Raw genomic sequence first — 21848 nt, forward strand, 5'->3', positions numbered from 1 at the left:
TTTTGTCATTAATTAAATATTTTTTATAAAATAAAGAAGAGATCTGAAGTAAAAAAAACAATAATGTGAGCTTATACCGGTAGTAACCACCGCCTGTTTGATTTCATCAAGGTAAGGCAGTGTACAATGTCACTTGGAAGCTAGTGCCCAAGTGATACAATTGGGGGGGGGGGGGGGGCATTCTGGGGGAGGCAAAATAATCAGTGAAAGACACAAGGGAATAACCAGTTCTAGGACCCAACCTCCGAAAGTTCTCGCAGTGCAGTTATTTCCCTTGATCAGTACGACAATTATTTGAAATTCATGTATGTTTTCTTTGTACGGGAACGAGACTAAATTATACATGTATGTCAGAAATGCAAACTTGCATTGCGTCACGTTATTTATACTCGTGACTTGATCCATGCACGGTTGTTCGCTTAAATCTTTGTCAGGGCATAAAAAGTGAGGTATATACCCATTTTGGACTGTTCATTAACCTACTCAGTACACAGGGGCAAGTCATATAATTATAATAAATTAGTTCAATTGATTTTAGGCTGCTGAAGCTGAATAGTCAACAGTGTCAGTACGCATGTGCGAGACCGTGCACGTAATTAACCGAATTATTGGAAGATTATTTCGAAAAAGAAAGTGGTGATAGAGTACAAGATCGTTTAAGTTATCAACAGTTAAGCTAAGGTGTAATAAACTAAATGTGTAATTTTAATCTTCACGTTAGATAAAATCTGATCTCGATAGAAAAGGAGTGAACACATTGTACAAACTGTAGAGTACAGTAGTCGTGTAACTTATAAGGAAGATATATTCGGGTAATATTTTCAAGTTACAACTAAAGGATTACGTTTAGATGAACCAGAACGAGGACAACCCTACAAGCTTCCTAGGTGTCCAACCTAGAGATATATGTAAGTTTTCTCATTGATATTTTTGTATTTTTATCTGCAGTAAACTTAATTATAACTATAAATTTAAGATGTGTATTATTATAGACTTAGTAGACACTGAGGTTATGATCACAGGAGATTGACATTCTATCATTTTAGTTCAAAATAAACAAAATTAAAAAATAACTTCAACTTCAACGGGGTTACTCGATAATATCCACAAGGTAGACATTGACGTCGAGGAGGTGAAGACTACATCGGCAAATATGGTAATATAGAACCAGGGTCAGCTTGGCCCTCAACTTGGGTCAAGTCATCTCAGCCCTATACAAACTCGGGACAGGTCAACTTGGCCCCTTTTAATTATATTACCTGTATTTATTGAAAAACTGCAACATTATAAAAAATACATTCATTTTGTCAACCTAAATGTATTAAGTACATGTATCACAATACTGTATCATGATACAACAAAGATATCATTCAATAGTAAGCAGTGAATTCAAACTTCTAGTTAGACTTGTGAAGGAAACATTAGTAATAATTTTGGTAAAGGGTCCAGGGGGGCATTTTAAGCTGAAAGCCTGAAAATACAACCGTGTTTTAACAGCATTTGCATGGATGGATTGTCAATCTGTTACAAGTGAAAACCTTGGAGTTGGATCAAAATTCAAATGTTTTATAAGTTTGTGTACTGTGGATAGTTAAGGGCTGTTTACAGGTTGTCATGAATGTTTTCCTTCATATTTGTATCATAAAGCCTGTATAAATTTGAAACTGTCATTCCCTGGAAATTTAAAATCACTTGAAATATAATTTTGTTAGTCATGTGTGCACTGTCCTCTTAATTATATTGTACAAGATTAACTCAGTATTAACTAAGAACCATCACTAGTATACCTTTGTTGAACCTGTGTATATTTTTTTATTTTTTCTGAACTTCTATATATCATATTTGAAGTACATTTAAGTTGCCAAATATTAATCAACTAAGTACGTGACTGGCTAAACGACATTGACCCTAAAGTCCAAATGATCACTGTAATAGAAAAGGTCAGAAAAGCTTAAAATGACCGAGGATATTGTACTGTCCAATTAAAAGGTCAGAAAATCTGGATGTAATGTCCGCTATATTGTCCACTTGTATTTAATGTTCGCTATATTGTCCACTATATGCAAACAATGTAGTTGCTTGACAGCATAGGTGTAAAGATAAAACATTACATTGCCATCAGTACTAATGATACTGCAGTTTACAGTGAGGCCATGCAGGTAAGGCTTATCAGCTAGTGGCTTATACCAGCTGACCAACAACCAGTTATATACTGTATATACATGACTGTATATTACACTACATATCAGTCTGAGCAGATGTATATAATTTATTATTCTGTAATAATTATATGTATATGCTTCTAACCAGGCAAAATTGGTTCAAGTTGTACTCATTGTAATCTACTTAAATTGCACTGGTAAAGTATTCATTGTAGTTCAAGCCACCTACCCCTAGGAATAGGCCTTTTTACTGATAGCAGGGTAAATGAGCTCACCTGTCTGCTTGTCTGGTCAATGTATTGTAATGTTTATAAAGGCATACAATAAATTACATATAATGATGCAATATTGATCTTGTATCCTACTGGCCTTTCTTTTGTATTATAATATCACACTGACAACTTGACAAGGTTAAATTCTTAAGCTCCTTGATCCAATGTAATGTAATATTACATCCATGCATATTCATACATCATCTTAATGGGACTATAAACAAATATACCTGTAACCTACTTAAACTGTACAGTGGTCTTGTCCTAGTTTGAATTAAAAGTTAAAACCATCCCAAAGTTTTTGGGATTTCAAGCATTGTCAATATCAAATATAGAAATTGAACCACCAACAGTATAGAGCCTTGTCAGACTTCATGGAAGTGCAGGCAGGGTCTATACTGGGGGCAAACAGTCAAAGACTAATCTCTTTTGGTTTAAGACTTTTAGCAGATTTATGATAAATGACTTTACCTGTTCTATTAACCTTCATAAGTGGGCATGAAACATCACTGGTTGAAATGGTTTAGGTGTTGCTGATGAATGAAGTATATCTCTTTATCAAAGTTATAAGTAGACATCCATAAAAGTGTGGCCATAATATTGTCATTGTAACATAAACCAAACAACAACACCAATAAAATCAAATATGAAAAAGCTGCCATAGACTGTCTTTGAAAAGAGCTTTGTGTCTTTGAAAAGAGTTTTGTATATCTCCCCCACCCTCCTTTGCTGAATCTTGTATATGTCTGGATAAAGCTTATATTCTTAAAAAATGACTTTGCATCTTTTTTATATATAATATATTATATAATGTATCTAAAGAGTCAGCCTATAAATTAGTTGTGAAAGGTTTCACCCATTTCACAGACTATTTTTTCATACTGTCAAACTAGCCAAATATTATCCCAATGTCTATTGTCTTTTTGACAAGGATAATTAGTTAAGAGTACTAAAGAATATTATTCAAGAGTTGTCATCATTGAAAATGTCTTCAAAATCATAGCTTGAAATAACTGCGTCTAGATTTATGTCTTAGATTTTATATAAAAAAAATAAATTTTGTACTTGTGAACCTACTTTACAAAAAGTTCAAATTACGTGGATAACCTAGAGTATATAATATTCTCATTATATTTTTAGTTAACATGCAAGACTGACAAAAGTGCAACTAATTGCTCTTGCAACATTAAAATTTTAATTTTCACTTTTAGACACACCCACATCTTAAGTGAAGAATACCGTCTCTTGCAAGAAAAACAAAGTGAAAGTACAAATGAATGTACCTGTTACATGACTTAAATACCCATAACTTGAAAATATAGACATCAAATTGTGTACAAAAATCTCATAACATGGGTACAACGGCATTAAAGGCTAATAAAGTAAAGGGAGAATGTATCCATGCTAGGCCCCAGAAAAAAAAAATGTTATGTGAAAAATAGTGCAAAATCGGCCATAAATGACACATAACATGGAAATTATACCATTTATCTTGAATCTTTTTATGTTTACTGTTTTCTCAAGTTTGATTTTCTTGAAATACTCATCTGGAGGCATGCAGCTCTAAAATATTGTTGCAAAATGCTAGTATATAAAAGTTTCATGAAAAAAAAATGTGTTATCAGTTAAGTCAGACAGACACTCATTGTTTTGACTGTCGTTACATACACTCTTTTTGTATTGCGCACAATAAAATAATGTAACAATTGGCTGGTCGCCAGTATTGTATTTCGGTCAAGTGAAGGAAGCGGTCTTTTTTGTTGTTTGAATGACACTTCAATCATATGATATATGAATATAAGACATTGTACATGTAACCTATTATGTTTAATTTACCCATGAATCACAAAATTATTTCAATAACGTTGTCTGAAGTATTCTTTTTGTACTTTGATATTGCATTTTATCCAGCTTTTATCTTATTTAATTGCAAGGGACCACATCTTACACATTTCTAGTTTCAAGGGACCAGATTTCACCATTTTCAAGGGATCAGATTTAACACATTTCAAGGGACCAGATTTTACCCCTTTTATATTCAAGGGTTCCAAGAGACCAGATTTTTCCTCTTTTAAGGGACCAGATTTTACCCCTTTTAAGGGACCATATTTTATCCCTTTCAAGGTTTCAAAATGACCAAATTTTACAATTTTTATTGGAAAAAAATGACATTGTTTGATAATATATAAATCAGTCAGTCAGTGCTGAAGATGTACAGTGTAAACTGTATTATTGTGTTCATTCATCCAATAAAATTAAATGGATCTAAATGGCTTTTTGAAAATTTATCATGACTTGTTTGTATTCCCCCAAGAAACTTAAACACATCATTGTAAATCTCATTTTCTCTTTCTATACAGTATAATATATTAAATTGAAGTTATAAATTACGAGAGTTCTATTTTTAAAATGTTTCTGACAGCTAATGTCTGAAGTTATGTTATCTTTTTCGTGTTAAAGTGTCGTATTTACCAAACTTTGTTTTTCTTTAAATTCATTTTCGAGATACAAAAGTTTTAAGAAATTATTTACTACTTAAAATTACTACTTAAGCCATTTTATAACTATCTAGCTTCATTATTGAAGCCTTTACGGATAGGGGGTTTGGGAGATAGTGTGGGGCGGCTTCCCTTAAATATGGGGAAAAAAATAACACAGTAATTTTGAAAAAAGGGAAAGACTGCATGAATAGCATGATTTTAAAGAATTTTCATTTTGGGAAGCAGCCCTTGCTAGTGAACAAAAAAAATCCTGTCAAGTTAACTAGTATTACAAGTAGTTATTAAATCTAGTAGAAAAAAAACAAAACTAGTTAACCAGTGGATTTAAGTAGTTGGTCAGTGGATACACAGCTTATATACTAGTACATATGAACTGTTGTCTTTTGTCAATTTTTCCTTTCTGTAATTCCTTTTATTCAGTCTGAGGTGAATGTCAGTTTAATATGGAATCTGAAGAATTTCACTTTTCAATTTGAGGTTCTTCATTGTTTGATAGTTTATATATTTAGAGAAGTTTAATAGGTGCATTGCATTGGTATCTATGTTTGGGAGAGGTTTGTGGTAAAGTTGAATGGTTAATCAGTGTTACTGAGTTAAATTAAATAGATAGTCTTATTGAAACACTTTGGGGCTATAATTCTGTGGATTTTCAAGTTAATCCTTGGCTACTGTTTCTAATATTAAGCCATTTTATAAGCATCTAGCTTCATTATTTTAAGCTTTAGTGGGGTTGGGGAGAGGTGGCCTTTCCCTTAAATATGGGGGAAAATAACACAGTTATTTAGTAACACTGTTTTTGAAAAATGGAAAGACTGCATGAATAGCATGATTTTAAAGAATTTCCTGTGGAGAAGCAGCCCCTGACCTGCTAGAGAACAAAACAAACCCATATCATTTAGTATAGCAATATCAAGTTAACTAGTATTACAATTATAAACTTAAATAGTACTAGTACATATGAACTGTGTCCTTTTGTTAGCTCGACTTTTCTATGAAAAGGGGAGCTATCCTACTCGCCCCGGCGTCGGCGTCGGCGTCGGCGTTAGCGTTGGCGTCACACCTTGGTTAAGTTTTTCGTACCACCCCACTTTATTTCAGAAGTATTACAAGTATGGCTTTGAAACTTACCATACTTGTTCACCATCATAACCTCCATCTACAGACAAGAGTACATAACTCTGTCAAGGTTTTTGACAGAATTATGGCCCTTTTTTGACTTAGAAAGTGTATTGAGCTTGGTTAAGTTTTTTGTACCACCTCACTTTATTTCAAAACCATTGGAGGTATTGCTTTGAAACTGACCATACTTGTTTACCATCACGACCTTCATCAACAGACAAGAGGACATAACTCTGTCAAGGTTTTTGACAGAATTATGCCCCTTTTTGACTTAGAAAATACATTGAATATGGGTAAAATCCACTTATTGCCTTAACCCTTTGAGATATTGCTTTGAAACTTTTTAATGCTATTTCACATCATTACCCCCATCTGTACGCAAGAGAAGGTAACTCTGTCAAGGATTTGTTTTAAAAATTAAGGCCTTTTATCGACTTAGAATCTTGGTTAAGTTTTTAGTACCAGTCCACTTTTTGACTGAACTGTTTGAGATATTAATTTGAAAGTTGGAATACTTGTTTACAATCATGATTCCCAAACATGTCCAGGAGAAGGTAATTCTGTCAAAGATTTTATTTGAATTATGGCCCTTAACTGTCAATGTTTTGTATTATAGGCAAGCACTAAAAAACTTAAAAAATCTAAAAAAATTCATTCCTATACACTTGTTCACTTTACCATAAATTATGTCATATAAACATTGCTGTAATATTCAAGGGTATCAAACAACTAGTTCACTTTAAAAATACAGAGATTCTTGTATTGCCTTTTACTGCAAAAACTTTTTTTATTGGCAAGCAATAAAAAAGTCGAGCGCGCTGTCTTACGGACAGCTCTTGTTAATTTTTCCTTTCTGTAATTCCTTTTATTCAGTCTGAGGTGGATGTCAGTTTGATATGGAATCTGAAGAAATTTCCCTTTTCAATTTGAGGTCCTTCATTGTTTGATAGTTTATATATTTAGAGAAGTTTAATAGGTGCATTGCATTGGTATCTATGTTTGGGAGAGGTTTGTGGTAAAGTTGAATGGTTCATCAGTGTTAACTGAGTTAAATTAAATAGATAATCTTATGGAAACACTTTGGGGCTATAATTCCATGGATTTTCTAGTATTTTCTTGGCTACTGTTTCTAATATTCTTTTAGACCAGATTTAAAACTGACAGTGTGAAGGAGTTTCATTCTCTTTCAGTAAAATTCACAATCCTTTAAGGTAGGATACAATATTTATATAATGATAATTTTATGTTTACAGTATGTGCAGACAAACTTGTTGAGCTAGAAAAAGTTGACAAGAGTTGTAATCAGGAGAGCTGGTGTATAGCATGGGCGCCAGATTGTTCTTACGTAGCCTGGTCACAAGGTGGTGGAATTGTTTACTTGTTGCCCTGGGCTCCTGATGAAGGCCAACTGTAAGTATAAAACTTCCAATGAAAATCATTAAAATATACATGTAACATCATTCTTGTTTCTGTTTAGATGAAAAACTTTTATTTTCACATAATTAAATGTACTTATCTAGTGATAATATCTTGGGGAGGTGATTTGTTTATATTTTAGATTTTTATTCCTCCACTTCCTAGGGGGAGGGGTAAGGGGAAAAAATTGGCCTGTCACACTATCTTTCCATATAGACTGTCAAAACATTTGAATGGCATGGGGCATTCTAAATATTCTGTAGACACATTTGTAGGTTCATGATATAGCTTCAGACAAAGGTCTTTAAAGTAAAAACTTAAGAAATTAATATGTATTTTCCAGGTTAAAGAAACCAACACGGGACCAGAGCTGTGAAAATTTGAATGATATCGAGGAGCAGCCATTTTTTGACAATCTCCCACGTCTTTCACAACCAGATGGCGTTGATGAAATTGAGGGAGATTTTGAATGGAACCAAAGTCCGGGACCAAGCAACAATCGTCAAGTTGAGGCTCAGCGATTTCGTATCGATTGTATGGACTATGTGTGGTCAATGACGTTTGGAAGTGGAATTTCACGGTCAAAAAATAATGTTACAAAACGTAGACGATTCAGCTTTAACAGTGATCTGATACTTGTGACTGGTCTTCAAGGCGGAAAAATTAAAGTATGGAATGTATACACAGGTAATGATTTCCTTAAACAATGTTTTTTATCTTCACAGTATTTATCCATTATAGCCCACTTAGACAATCATTTCACTTGTTGTGATACCTTGACTGCTATTATTTATGGGACTTCTGTTATTTATTTTAGTCCATCCATACATTCTTAAAAGAAAAAAATTCATTTTATACCACTTAGTTAATAGTCAATACCACTTAAACTTCAAAGAAAAAAAGTTGTGATTAAGATTTAAAAGTGATGTAATGTTTAATAGAAGTTACACTCATTCTTTATCTTCATGTAATAAAAAGTAAAATCTGTAATATTTGAACACGAAAAATGTTCCTTTAACACTTTCTGCTCTGTAATTACGTTTGTTCATGTTGTTTTTAAAAACAATATAAGAGATAATTCAGCATGTAATAAAATGTTTGTCTATTACTTTCTCAGGTAATTTGATAATGGAGCTGTTAGACCACAAGAAAAATGTGCACGGGTTAAGTGTAATGTGTGACGGGACCCTCAAACTTGCCTCCTGCTCGGCCGATTGTACTATCAAATGCTGGGACTTGAACAATGATGGAAACATGTATAAAACATTGAGATTTAAAGAAAATGTAATGGTATTTGATTGTAAGTGGTCACCAAATTGTAAACAGCTGGCAGCTGTTGGGATGAATAAATGTGTAAGTCTTGTGGGGGGTTTTCCCTCCGTTATATTCTCATCGTCCTACAGAGTACCGTATGTATTCTAGAGGTCTTTCTTATAATAGATGATTCTGTCTCAATGTGATTTGAATTCATGTATGTTTTAAAGGAAATTTAGATTGTTTTGAACAAAATGGAAGATTTTGATTTGGAATTTTGTGTATATATGTTCTTGCATGTACTGATATTTCTATGCTAGGGTTTTGTTCAACAAAGTATCATAATGGGTTACTTTGATGCTTATAGATTTGTATGATAAATTTACTATGTGTTGATTTTGGAATAGTTAATCATTTAATTAAGGGGTTTAAATAAATAAGAAAAAAACATTCAAACCCTTCAACTGCTGAATTTGTATAATGGATTAGCCCTGGTTTGAATTTGGAAAAGTTAATCAGAAGTTTTAAGGGATTTCGATATCAAAATACAAGAATTGAGCTACCATCAGTGTAGAGCCTGGTCAGACTGTACGGATGTGCTGGCTGGCCTGGTTCTATACTGCTGGCGAAGGCTAATCACCTTTGGTCCCTGTAGGTTAAATGTTAAAGCCTTCTTTCCTACAGATATTGAGACTGGTTTAGCTATTCTACTGGTGGAATGAACAAATTGTAGTTATTGCTAACATTGTGAGAGTAAATAGTATTACGACATATAACGTGATTTTTACAGGCATTCTACTGGTGGAATGAACAAGTTGTAGTTATTGCTAACATTGTGAGAGTAAATAGTATGATGACATATCACTTGATTTTTACAGGCATTCTACTGGTGGAATGAACAAGTTGTAGTTATTGCTATCATTGTGAGAGTAAATAGTATTATGACATATAACTTGATTTTTTACAGGCATACGTATGGAATACTTCGAATCTCAGTCAACCAAGAAAACTTTCCGGCCACCTACACAACGTTGTACATTGTGATTTCTCACCAGATGGTGCTTTGCTTGCAACGGCATCATTTGATACACGGGTCATACTATGGGATCCATACACTGGGGACCAGATTAAAACTCTAGGGTAAGTTAGTGTAAGCTTTAGTGTTGTTACTGTTAAGAATTTTAAAATAAAGGTATGTGTATTTGTATGTATATATAGAAAAATTTGAAGAGATAGTATAATTTTTACAGTCTTAGTTATGTAATTTTACATCTCAATTTTTATTTCTGATGTTTAACATAAATTACTCATTATTTTGTTTTATTTTTAATGCACAAAAAACAACAACAAACAAATGTACCGTAATATTGGACAATGGAATAAACAAATTTGCTGAAATGTGGGCCCTGGCTGCTATAAGATTTACGCTTTTACATTTGTGCACTTATTTTGTCCGCTTGCTAAATTTGTTTACAATTTGTGATTAAATGCAACAAGCAGTCCTTATAGAAAATGACATACAACGCCTTTCAAACACGACAAGGTCAGTGTTGGCAGACCGCCAAGTTATGCACAGTGTTGGCAAATTGTACAGCTATACAATGAATGCAGTAATAAGTGATATACATTGACAATATTATGTGCCGATATGAGTCATTGTATTATATGCATTTTTTATGTCCTCTCACTTAATTGTGGTCAAATCTTCATAATGGCTGTTAATTGTATGTTATTTGGTTAGATAAAAATGGGTTAAAGTGATTGAAAAGTACTGTATCTTATAATACAATGGGTTAAATTTATTGAAAAGTACTGTATATTATAATACAATGAGAAATACCAAAAAGAGTATGTATGTATATAGATTTCTGAAAAATATGACAATATTTTTTGCTTTAAGTCAAAGGCTTGCAATATGCAAATTTATATAACTCACAATTTATTGTTTTAATTAGCTGCATAAAAAGGCTTTGTAGAGAATTTGTTCAGCCTACAGTCCTCTGACAGGGGTCTTTGGTGTTTGAACTCTGTGGAAGAACATTTAATTTAAACAGGACAATATATCCCGAATGCCATTCATTGTCCAATACTGTTAACAATTTATTCTTATGGACATACCATACATTATTTATGGAAGCTTATTAAGTAACAGTTTGGTAAAATTCTAAAAAAAAAAAAGCAAAACAAAACAATGAAGAAAAACAAAATGAAATAAAACTTGTATTGCATGTTACATGTGTATAAAAGGTTAAGTACAATGTAATTAGAATAATGGTGTTTACTAGAAGTTAAAGTGAGATATGTGAATTACGGTAACTAAAGCTAAACCTATATAATATTCACAAAGTATAATAATGTAATTCAATACACGGCTGGAATTAATAATGAATCAGCATCATATGATGTTAATGAATCTGTGTCATCTATATTGATCTTTCTCTACCATCATTTCCAGTTGTTTTAACAAGACTAACAATAAATAATATACTAATCCCTTCTTTCCTGCTTTTCTGTAATGGTTTAGCCCTGTTTTGAATGTGGAATAGTCCATTTGTAGATTGAGGTGATTAAGGTATAGGAGGTGGTCATATTTTATAGAGGTAGAAAGACAGTTGTCAGCTGAATGTGATAAAAACCTTAGCTCAAGTCTGGAGCGTCTGTGCAGTCCGACCATGCTCTATACTGTTTGTAGCTCACTTTTTGTATTTTGATATTAATTTTTTATACTAAATTCATAGCATAATTTCCAAAAGGACTAGCTAAGAAATTCATCAGATTTAGAGCTGGATGTGTTATAGAATTACTAGTTTTCTTGACGAATGTTATTACCTGAATGTTCAGTTATCGCACAATCTTTTGCCCACACTAGTTTCAGGTTTTATGTTACCTTGAACAACAACTATTTTATCTGTTATTAATGCAGTGAAATAGGAGAACAGTTTTGTAATAAATTTCAAATGGCAAATAAACCTGGGCAGAAAATCATTATACCATATCATCATGGAAAATAACCAGGTTAATTATCTTATGTATAAAGTATATTTAGCTTATAATGCTCTCAGTTATCTTCCCCCCCCTTCCCCCCCCCCCTTTAGTCATATAATATATTAGTCAGGTTAGCTCAATAGCAAAAGCGTTGAATAGGGCATGCAGGTTTGATTTTTGGATGATGCAGGTCACTTTCATTATGATTGATCATAAAATCCTTTCTAAAGTCATTCACTCTGTACCTCTGCTCTGGCATGTACAGAAGCTACCAGTTCCTTATGACAGTGAAGGCAACCAGTACTGGTCAACTGCTTGACAGCCAGCCCAGGAACGATGCGGTGGCTGAACTGTGGTAAATTAAATGTGGCAGGAGTAGTGATCAGGAGTAAAAACTACCAACACCCCCATCACCATATAAATTGCATGTATGTCTGCCCATCTGTGTGTGGCCCATAACTCTGACATTGATTTGTACAGAGTTATGCCCCTTTTTTAAACTTAGAAAGTTGTACATTATCCAGGCTCTTGACCGAGAATGAGACAATTGCATCTTTGTGAAATGCTATTAGTATCAACAACACATTAAAGAATTTGGACAGTATGCAAGTTGGCAGCTTTCCAAAAAATTATGAAATAGACACTCCAGCAATGTTATGTATAGTTATGCACATATGATAAGCTTACAGAACAAGTTGTTTATACATTAAAATGCAAGGTCACTTAAATAATGGAATGTTCCAAACAACAAATAATGAACAATTCTGACTTCAAACCAGGACAAGGCCATACAAATTTAGAATTTTTTTAACATGTCTTTCAATAGAGCTGTATTTTTGTAACTTTCCATTCTGGACCTTAGATTACAAGGTGTGATATTAAATGACATCAACTTGACATCTGCGCAGTCTGATCAGGGTCCATGCTGTTCGCAACATAAATGGTTTAAACTATCACAATGATTTCTGCCGGAAATAACAAGGCAACTCTTTCCAGAACTGATCATTAGACACAAATTTACCTTTTACAGATATTATGAAAAATTTCATAATATATTACATATTTCATATATAATAATATAAACTATGTCAGTCATTATTCTGAATTCAATGATATATTTATATTTAGTAATTGTGTGTATCATCAGATTTATGTCATTTTTTTTTTTTTTTATTCCCATTATCTCATCAATATTTTTGAACATTTTTCTCTCTTTTTATTTTGTACATGACAGATCATTTATGGCAGTTTGCCCGATATATCAATTTGTGTACGTGATTATTTTGTAACTTTATCCTTGACGGTCATTGGAGCGTGTATCTATCCATAATCTACTTTACAAAAATTATGTCATAAGTTTTATCCCTCTTAAAGTTTGAACTTGTCAGTGTCAGGTTAAAGATCATTATAATTTGACCGATTTTAATTTGTTTATGTTTCAAGGACTACAATACTTAAACTTTATTACAATATTTTTGTACTTTAAATTCGAGATTATCTGGCAAAGATCATACTTGTGTTTTGATCTGTTAACGAATATTTTGTTGACTAAGCACAAATCTATTTGGGTTTGACAAATGAATTGTGGATGATGATGGGTGAATGAGCAGCTTACCTGCTTTCAAACTCTCAATTATATTTTTGACAATTAACTAAAAATATCTGCTATTATCTAATAATTACATAAAAGGATACATGAAAATAAAAAGAAAATAAACAGTTTTAGAATCTGTTCATAGGAAGATCCAATGCTTTAAAATCCAAACCCTTACCCAAAATCGAATCATAACCCTAGAAGTAATCTGCGTGATTCTGTACAGTAACATAAATATTTAAGAATAATACTGGGTAAAATGTAAGAAATAGGGCGGACAGATTCTAAAGTCAAGTCAAAGAAAATACAAATTCACATATTTGGTCTTTGGTAAACCATTTTAAGTATCTTTCTTCAGAAGTCTATAGCTAATGATGTGATAGTTCTTTTGACTTTGGTGCGAAGAGAGCAGAAAAATTGGATAAGATTTTTAGCTAGACTATGTGAAGGAAAGGCAGAGCTTTTGTACTCGCCCAGGCATCGGGGCACCATCACACTTAAAGATTTCTGATTCATGCAAGTTGGTATCTTAAAACCTGTTGAAGGGAATGGGCCTTATTTGAGAGCTCTTGTTTTGCTATTATGCACTGAGAACAGTTGAGCATGCTTTCTTGCTCACAGCTCTTGTTAACGACACCAGCCAAATAATAATGAATGGACAGTTTCAAATTCAAAGCCAGGCAAGGTCATTATACAAGATTAGAGATGTTATAGTTAAACACGACTGATATTTTACAAATATTGTGTATTTCATTACAGACATATGTTTCCGTCTCCGCGACCTATATATGCAGGAGGGGCTAACGAGCACTATGCCAGGTGTGTCTCATTCTCTAAACATGGTTACAGGATCGCTACAGTTGCTGATGATGGGTATGTACATGTTTTATGAATATCAGTTCTGTAGGCCAAAAAAATCCCAACTTTACATGATTTAATTTGATTTTGCCACAGGGTCAGACAGGTTTCAGTGTACATGTATATTAAATAACAAGTATTCTATTTATGAAATATAAAGGGCATATTGCATATTCTTTTCATAAGATTATCTGTTCTAGGAGAAGAGTCACAAATTTAAAAACAGTTTAAGGAGAACGCTTGTTTGCACATCTACTTAATTGCACCATTCGGATGTCAATTATATTATCATAATCATAACATAATTGGAAATAAAATGTTAATAATTATAATAACATCTTACAGGTTCTTAAGAGTATGGAGTTTGGAAGATTCTGAGGAAAATCCACTAAGTATTGCTGAGATACAGAAACCCTTATGTTGTTGCTATAGCTCTAATGGCCACGTAATATCAACAGGGTAAGTAACTCTTACTGTCCTTATATTTATATATGATAATAATATTGAGGTTTTGATAATCTTAACAAGTGTGGTGTGCTTGATAATTTAACCCTTATTATGCTAAATTTTCATAATGCACTTGTCCTGTTTTAAAATTTGGAATGGTCTATTATTATTTAGAGGGGATTTTGATATCAAAATGCTAAAATTAGCCCTGACCCTGCTAAATATGTGTAATGGATTTGCCCAGCTTTAATTCGGAACAGTCCGTTAATTTTTTTAGAGATTTCACTATCAGGAATACAAAAATTGAGCAACTTACAGAACAGAGCCTGGTCATGACTGCAGGGGCATTCAGGCTGGCTGTATAATGAAGCTTGCAAAGACTGATATAATGGTTTCGGCAGGTTATGGGTTAAACAGCAACTAGTATAGTGTCTGGTCAGAATATAATTAGATACAGGCTGGCCTGGCTTTATACTTGGGATAGGCAAGTCATTATTGATACAGGCATTCTAAGGGTTTATACTGTATGAATGAGCACATGTGTGGTGTGTGGTGTGAAACAAGAACAATTATTTCCACTGTTAGTTTTATAATAACTTTATAGATACGGGTTTGAATCTTGAAATCTTGTTACGGGTTTATTTAAATTTGTAGTTATATACTAATCTGTGTAATGTGTACATGTAATAGCAATATACTTCATATATAACTGATGAAATATAGTGACTAGATCATTATAATAATTTTGTAAAGGTATTCTAAACTTGAACTTTAAATTGTATAGTTAAAGGGGCCTGCCTTTTGATCACATAGTTACAATTAAAAGTACTTCAATATAAAACCTACTTGTATCAGGGTATATAGTATATCATTGTATAGCATAATATACTGATATATATAATGTATATTATGACAGATTTTTAGCTTGACTATTCTGAGAGTTGTAAAGCTATATTACCTGTAACTTTTGATGAAGGTTTCACATGTATGGTTACTTGAATTTCCTGTTTCTGATATTTACTGAAAATCACAACATGTTTTAACAAAATCATAAATGTATGTCATTGTCGAAGACGCATACTAATTTTTTAGCAAGGATTTTGGCTGTTCTTTACCAATTGTGAACTTTTAAAGTGACTTGGTCTATTATCAAAGGTCTGTAATACAATTGATAATTACCATATGTTGATAGTGTTATGTCTAACAACAAGATTTATTAATGGATATTGTCAGTAAGTGTGAGATACATGATTTGATAAAAACATGTTCATACCTAACTTTATCAACTTTTTTTGTTCAACCAATAATTTATAAGAACATTCAAAAATACATTTCTATTGTTTTTATCAGTATTTGAAATACATGTACTTTAATATTGTGCCCATTGTAGACCAATCCACTTTAAATGTCTGGTTGAGGATTCACATTGCACTGGACCACTGAAGATATTCATTTCAAGCTTTTAATATATATTATTCAGATTATAAGTAGATAAATGACCAAGACCCATATAACACTAGCTTGGATCTGGACTGAATTTATAAATATTTAGAAAATTCCTGGTCAAGATTTTGCATACTACAAGATTGAATTTTCCAAAAAATTCTATCCATACAACCGGTGCAGACCAGTCGGAACATCCATACCATCTGATTATTGTCTGCACTGTTTGCTATTCTTTTATCAAAAAATAATGCCAAACGGTTTTGTCCAGATTGAAAGATAGACAAGTCCCTTTAAGATATTTAGTGATATTTAATATGGTACTGGTAAATGAAGGTCACTGTCTATATCTCTAGCATGATTGTTCACTGAATTATATACCCCTGTGTGAACTTAGAATTATACCCCTGTGTGAACTTTGAATTATAACCCTGAGTGATCTCTCTCTCCTATTAAAGTATTCATGTGCAAATTACACATATTCAAAGAGTCACTTTTGTAAATCCAAGTGCCATAACTCTTTTCTTGACTTATAGAATTATTTCCTTTTACTTTATGAACTTGTAAAACGTCCTACATGATTCCTACAGGGTCTTGCTTTTACTATCAAGCACTGAGAATAGTCAAGTGTCCTTATAGATTGACAACTGTTGATCATTTTATACTTAAATATTACTAACATTTCATAATTATCTCACTTAACCAGCGAAAGAGGCAAGCCCCTTTTCCATGATTCTACTTTTGGCAAAATGTTTAATCAGTTATCTTTTCATTTTAAGGCACAATTATTTATCTATATCCAGAGTTATTTTAACATCATTGCGTGGTATGATAATTTATATGAAAAGTGTTTATATCTTGGTGTGTTTGTATGTGTATGTGTGTTTGAAAGATTGATAATACAGTCAACTGTGTATTATATATGTATCGGTTAACATTTTTGGATATTTTTTTTTATTTTGAAAATGTTAGACCCGTTGGGTCTCGATCACTGGTTAACTTTCATTTTCCACAGAATTATCTCCCTTGATAATGTCACATGAGCAAGAGAAATGGCGATGAAGAGGAGCTAAATATAGCCCCTCCTGACAAGGTGACCTTAAGTGTTATGACCTTGTTACATGACCTTTAAAAGGGTCAAGGTTGGTACTGATCATCTAGTTGTTGCCATGGAAACTAAATACATGTATATATATTTCCTCTCTCTAGGCTTAAATGACAGTAAATTTCGGATCATTGTTGTATTCATTAAAGAAAAGTTAAATCGAAATAGAGAAAAGTGAAATATTAATGTACAAATCATTAAAAAATGGCAGTGAATTTTGTGATTATTCAAGGTTTAAGGTTAGTTTAGGTTATTCAAAATTGAACCATAGATTACTTGCTTCCAGATGATATACATAAGCAACTTAATTTTAAAATAGGAAAAATCAACAACAACTCTTGAATATTACTTAATTTTTTTTACTTAGCATAGTCTCGACTTATGCCTTCATCAGGATCAATATTAAAACAAACAACGGATGTGACTTAATAATAGTTTATACTTAACCTCATAATGGAGGGAAAATGTGCATTACAAATATAAGTTGTTGGTATTTTTAAGTCTTCATAATACAAATAATATAAACCCTCGGAGTACTTTTTTGGATATAAAAAGCAAAAATTTCCTACTACATGTATAATTATAGTAACCATAAACAGAAAAGAAAAAAAAAATTCCCCTACTTAATGTTACAGTGTTTTACTTCACATTGTAGGATATTTTTGGAAAACTCCAGATTGTTTATTTACCGGTTTAGAAGTTAAAAGTGTCCAATTACTATGGATATATATTTATAGTCCTCTGACCCACTTTTTTGACAAGGCTGCCGTATTTATAGCACACTGGGCCACTGGCCTACATTTTTTAGCATAAAACTATTCATTCTCTACACCTGAACACACTATATTTGGTTAACTGAAAAAAATGTCTAGGTATTGAATTTCGATAAAACCAGTCCATAATAGATGACTGTTCATTTTATCTGATATATAAATTTATGAACATTCCATTTATCATTTATTTAAAAAAAAAAATAAAATTATTGATCATCATAATAAGGATCTAGACTATAAAAGTAAAGAATTCAGTATTGAATTTATTTAACAAATGTTTTTAGTATTGAAAAAACATATCCAAAAAGTGGAGCTCCCTTTAGGTCACTGCTTCTATTGAATTAAATGACCAAATTATAACTATAGCCAGCGCATGTATCCTCTTTCCACATGTTAAGTTTATATGGACATTGGCCAAAGATTGACCTGTATTTACTTTATTACTATATAATCCTTGTGAAGTTCAAATCAGTACTTTAGTACTGTAAAGGACATATAAAACTGTCCAGTACCCAACAGACATTTGTTTTCATTGACCATTAAGCTAGATAATCTCCCAGTATTGACCATTATGACTGATTAACTGATATTGCATTAAAAAATTTCAATAATATGACCCTGTGAAATAAAACGAAAAAGAAAAGTTGCTTGTAATTATTATTACATACTGAAATTCATTATAAGACCTTGCAAATTTATATGACTTTGGCCTCTGAGTTTCCCTTAATGGCATGCCGGAGTCCAATTTAGTCTGTACCCAAAGGAATGGATAAAGTGCTAATGAACAAAAGAACACTGTGACATTAATCAACTATGTCTGAGATCAGAGGATAAATAAAGTTGGTTGTATTTAACATGATAAAATCTGGTTATGGGTCATGATTTTCATATGTAAAATGTTAATGTCATTCATCATTTCAAGTAGCTTTAGAAAAATATCATAAATAAGGTCAGGCAAACTTTTATCTGTTATAAAGTACATTACGTGTACCAATATATAATGTAGAATGTAGGTTGTGTGTACTCTAAATATGGGTCACCTTTGATATTATAACGTCTCTTACCCAAAAGTAATTTTTTATTGAGTATGGGACAGACTGACGAAAAAAACCTTTAAAGTACATGATAATTTTGTTGTGTTTGTTGTTTGAAATAAAAGTGGGCAAATTTTCTTTACGTATAAATGTTATTCAAAGGTCTTTAGAATTTGTAATTATTAAACAATTATGCAAGATTCACTGCCATTTTTAGCCCACATGAACCAAAGGTTCATGGTGAGCTTTTAAGTATCTGAGGGATATTCCAATGATTGTAATCTGTAGTCCCCCATCTGTAGTCCCGCATCTGTAGTCCTGCATCTGTAGTCCCCCATCTGTAGTCCCGCATCTGTAGTCCCGCATCTGTTGTCCCGTATCTGTAGTCCTGCATCTGTTGTCCCACATCTATAGTCCCGCATCTGTTGTCCCGTATCTGTAGTCCTGCATCTGTTGTCCCGCATCTGTAGTCCCACGTCTATAGTCCCGCATCTGTAGTCCCACGTCTATAGTCCCGCATCTGTAGTCCCACATCTATCACCTTGAGTCATCTATTTTTATCTCCTCAGGAAGTGATGACAAGATTTAATTCAATTTTAGGTCGTTAGTTATAAAAATGTATGCATTCTGGTGCTCATTTATCAGAGGGCCTCATTTATTGCTTATCACCACATTAACTATAGCGCAATACGCCTATATGACTGAAATACTGTTGGGAAAAGGCGTAAAATGAAACAAACAAATTAAGCGCAATAGGTAGAGCGTTGAATTTGTAATTCAAGGCTTGCAGGCAAGGTATATTATCACCTTTAAATGTTTTCTGATCTAAAGTCAAACAGTTTATCCTGTTTTGGTGCAGCTAAGGATAACAATAGGAGAAAACCTTCTTCTTATGAACCAATGGATGAATCATCTTTCAACTTATATAAAAGTCAAAAGTATCCATACTGTTATACATTTAGCTATTTAACAAATTTGCTAAAGAAAATTTTAATTGGTTTGCACCAATTACATACATATATAATCAGTCATGAATTGTCAGTTACAAAAGTTTAGAATTTAAAATGTAATAGAAAAACTTCATCTAAAAATTTCCATTGCAAGACCTAAAGAATTGGTTATCACTGACTTAAAGGTTAAGATTTCTTTCATGTGAGGATGTTATCCATATCCAACTAGCTTACGTTCTGTGGTTGAAATAACACATGGAAGGGCATCCTGAGGTCTTTATCCACTAGTAAAGCTGGAAAGTCACCATTTTGACCATTATTGGTGCAGTGTAAAACAGAAAACAAAAACAAACAAAAAAAGATTCAGATTAAACGAAAAAAATGAAAAAACCCCAACTTTTTAACAACTTGGGAACCCAATATAACATTTATTTCTGGTGAGTGATGACGGGCTATGAAGGCCTTCTTTGTTGAAGTACATTTTATTTTTACGATATTTTGCAAAACAGACACACAAAAAGGAGAAAAGAAAAAAAAACTTTTATAAATAATGGTATATCTGCACAGTATCAAATTTATTTTGATTTTTTTATTATTAGTGCAAGAAAAAACAAGCATGATTGTGCGTATATTAATTTTAGTATGATAGAAACTTTGAAAACTTTCTCAGCAATTATGAAACTAAAATCAAGCTTATTACCTCTCTCACCTCATCCATTATTTATATATAGAGAGAATATATATTATAAAAAAAACAAGGTAAGGGCAGTGTGTAATATGTCCTTTCTTTTTACAGGAATCGTGCTGGTAAGATCGAGATTTTCCGTCCACAACCGTGCGGAGTGGCCAAGTTACAACACCTGTGCCGAATGTCAGTACGTCAGAAAATTCAGGAGCCCAAGCTAGTTGATTCACTGCAATATCCATTCCGTTTGAAGGAGTACTTGAAATACAAACATCTCTGAACCCTCCCGTTCAGAAAGATGTGTTCAGATTTTGAGATTGTCAAGTAGTATTCTTTTTCTGTATCTCTTAGATAAGAGAAATTGTAAGCTTTGCTTTGATTTTTTTAATCACAAGTAAATTTGTAGCTCATACATACAAAACGACAATACTTTTCACTGACATAGAGTTAGAATTAGCAAGACCCTTTTGCAGAAATGCATAATAAGCAAGCTGTTTTCTGACACAGAGTACAGAATACCAAGCATCCAAAAGATCTGCCTGTATGTCACTTGTGAACAGAGAGATGATGAGCTCTTTTTAGGAGAATGCTTCTGTAAATAGATAAAAGGAAATTAAGCATACCTATGTCTAAAAACGGATTTGGTTATATATGTCTGTGATAGATATTGAAATATATTGTGATAATCATGCCTATAATGTGCTGTAAAAAAGCCATTGATGAAGTCAAGTATATTTTGAAGGGTCATGGTTATTAAGATTTTCTATAGCATTCATGCTAGACTTTCTAATTTTCATATTTATATGTGTAAATCTTTGTGAAAAGAACATGTCTAAGCCTTGACTGAATACTCTAGACACTTTAAATCCACTGAGAAGTATTGGACCGTTAAAATAAAACATATCTGATTTGACTGGCCATAACTTGAACAATTTTAAAGGTATCTATATAAAACTTGGAACACTTGCTTATCATAACAAGAGGCAGTTGTAAGACAAGGGATATGATTCTGAAAGCTATAATTTTTGAGTTATACTCCTTTTTTTCTTGGATTTTTTTTTCCTGAAATGATTATTTTAACAGATGAGTGTGGCACATGTGGTGCTCTTGTTTTCTGTCATGCTATGACACTGCCTGCCAAAAACTTAAGCCAGATGTCTAGAGCTGTGTTGCATTCAAGCTCCTTGTTTCTTTTCCTTCATATTGTAAAGATAAATTTATGTAAAACTTTTCATTACTTATGTAACACT

The 21848-nt window shown here is 32.6% G+C and overlaps 1 protein-coding gene across 3 annotated transcripts; it reads left to right on the plus strand.

Moving 5' to 3' along the window:
• Positions 1-403: 403 nt before the first annotated feature.
• On the plus strand, positions 404-21848 carry LOC132738389 (WD repeat and SOCS box-containing protein 1-like). 3 transcript variants are annotated; one of them, XR_009626868.1, is made up of 9 exons: positions 404-908; positions 7308-7464; positions 7814-8157; positions 8588-8823; positions 9692-9864; positions 14063-14176; positions 14507-14620; positions 17067-17193; positions 20710-20848. XR_009626868.1 is itself a non-coding variant. In XM_060725882.1 (8 exons), the coding sequence occupies exons 1-8, from the start codon at positions 851-853 to the stop codon at positions 20876-20878; spliced, it is 1365 nt and encodes a 454-aa protein (XP_060581865.1). In that variant the 5' UTR covers positions 404-850; the 3' UTR covers positions 20879-21848. The 3 variants fall into 3 exon arrangements, 1 of the variants encoding a protein (XP_060581865.1); XR_009626869.1 differs by having other exon boundaries at positions 17067-17144; XM_060725882.1 differs by lacking the exon at positions 17067-17193 and having other exon boundaries at positions 20710-21848.

Source organism: Ruditapes philippinarum, unplaced genomic scaffold (genome assembly GCF_026571515.1).
Source record: "Ruditapes philippinarum isolate M1 unplaced genomic scaffold, ASM2657151v2 ctg917_1_1_1_1, whole genome shotgun sequence".
Lineage (NCBI taxonomy): Eukaryota > Metazoa > Mollusca > Bivalvia > Venerida > Veneridae > Ruditapes > Ruditapes philippinarum.

Bases quoted from the DNA above. Each gene is read 5' to 3' on its own strand.
- LOC132738389 (XM_060725882.1), top strand. From the start codon at position 851: ATGAACCAGAACGAGGACAACCCTACAAGCTTCCTAGGTGTCCAACCT. The intron at 8,158-8,587 runs GTAATGATTTCC...TTACTTTCTCAG, and splicing joins AGTATGGAATGTATACACAG to GTAATTTGATAATGGAGCTG. The intron at 14,177-14,506 runs GTATGTACATGT...AACATCTTACAG, and splicing joins GCTACAGTTGCTGATGATGG to GTTCTTAAGAGTATGGAGTT.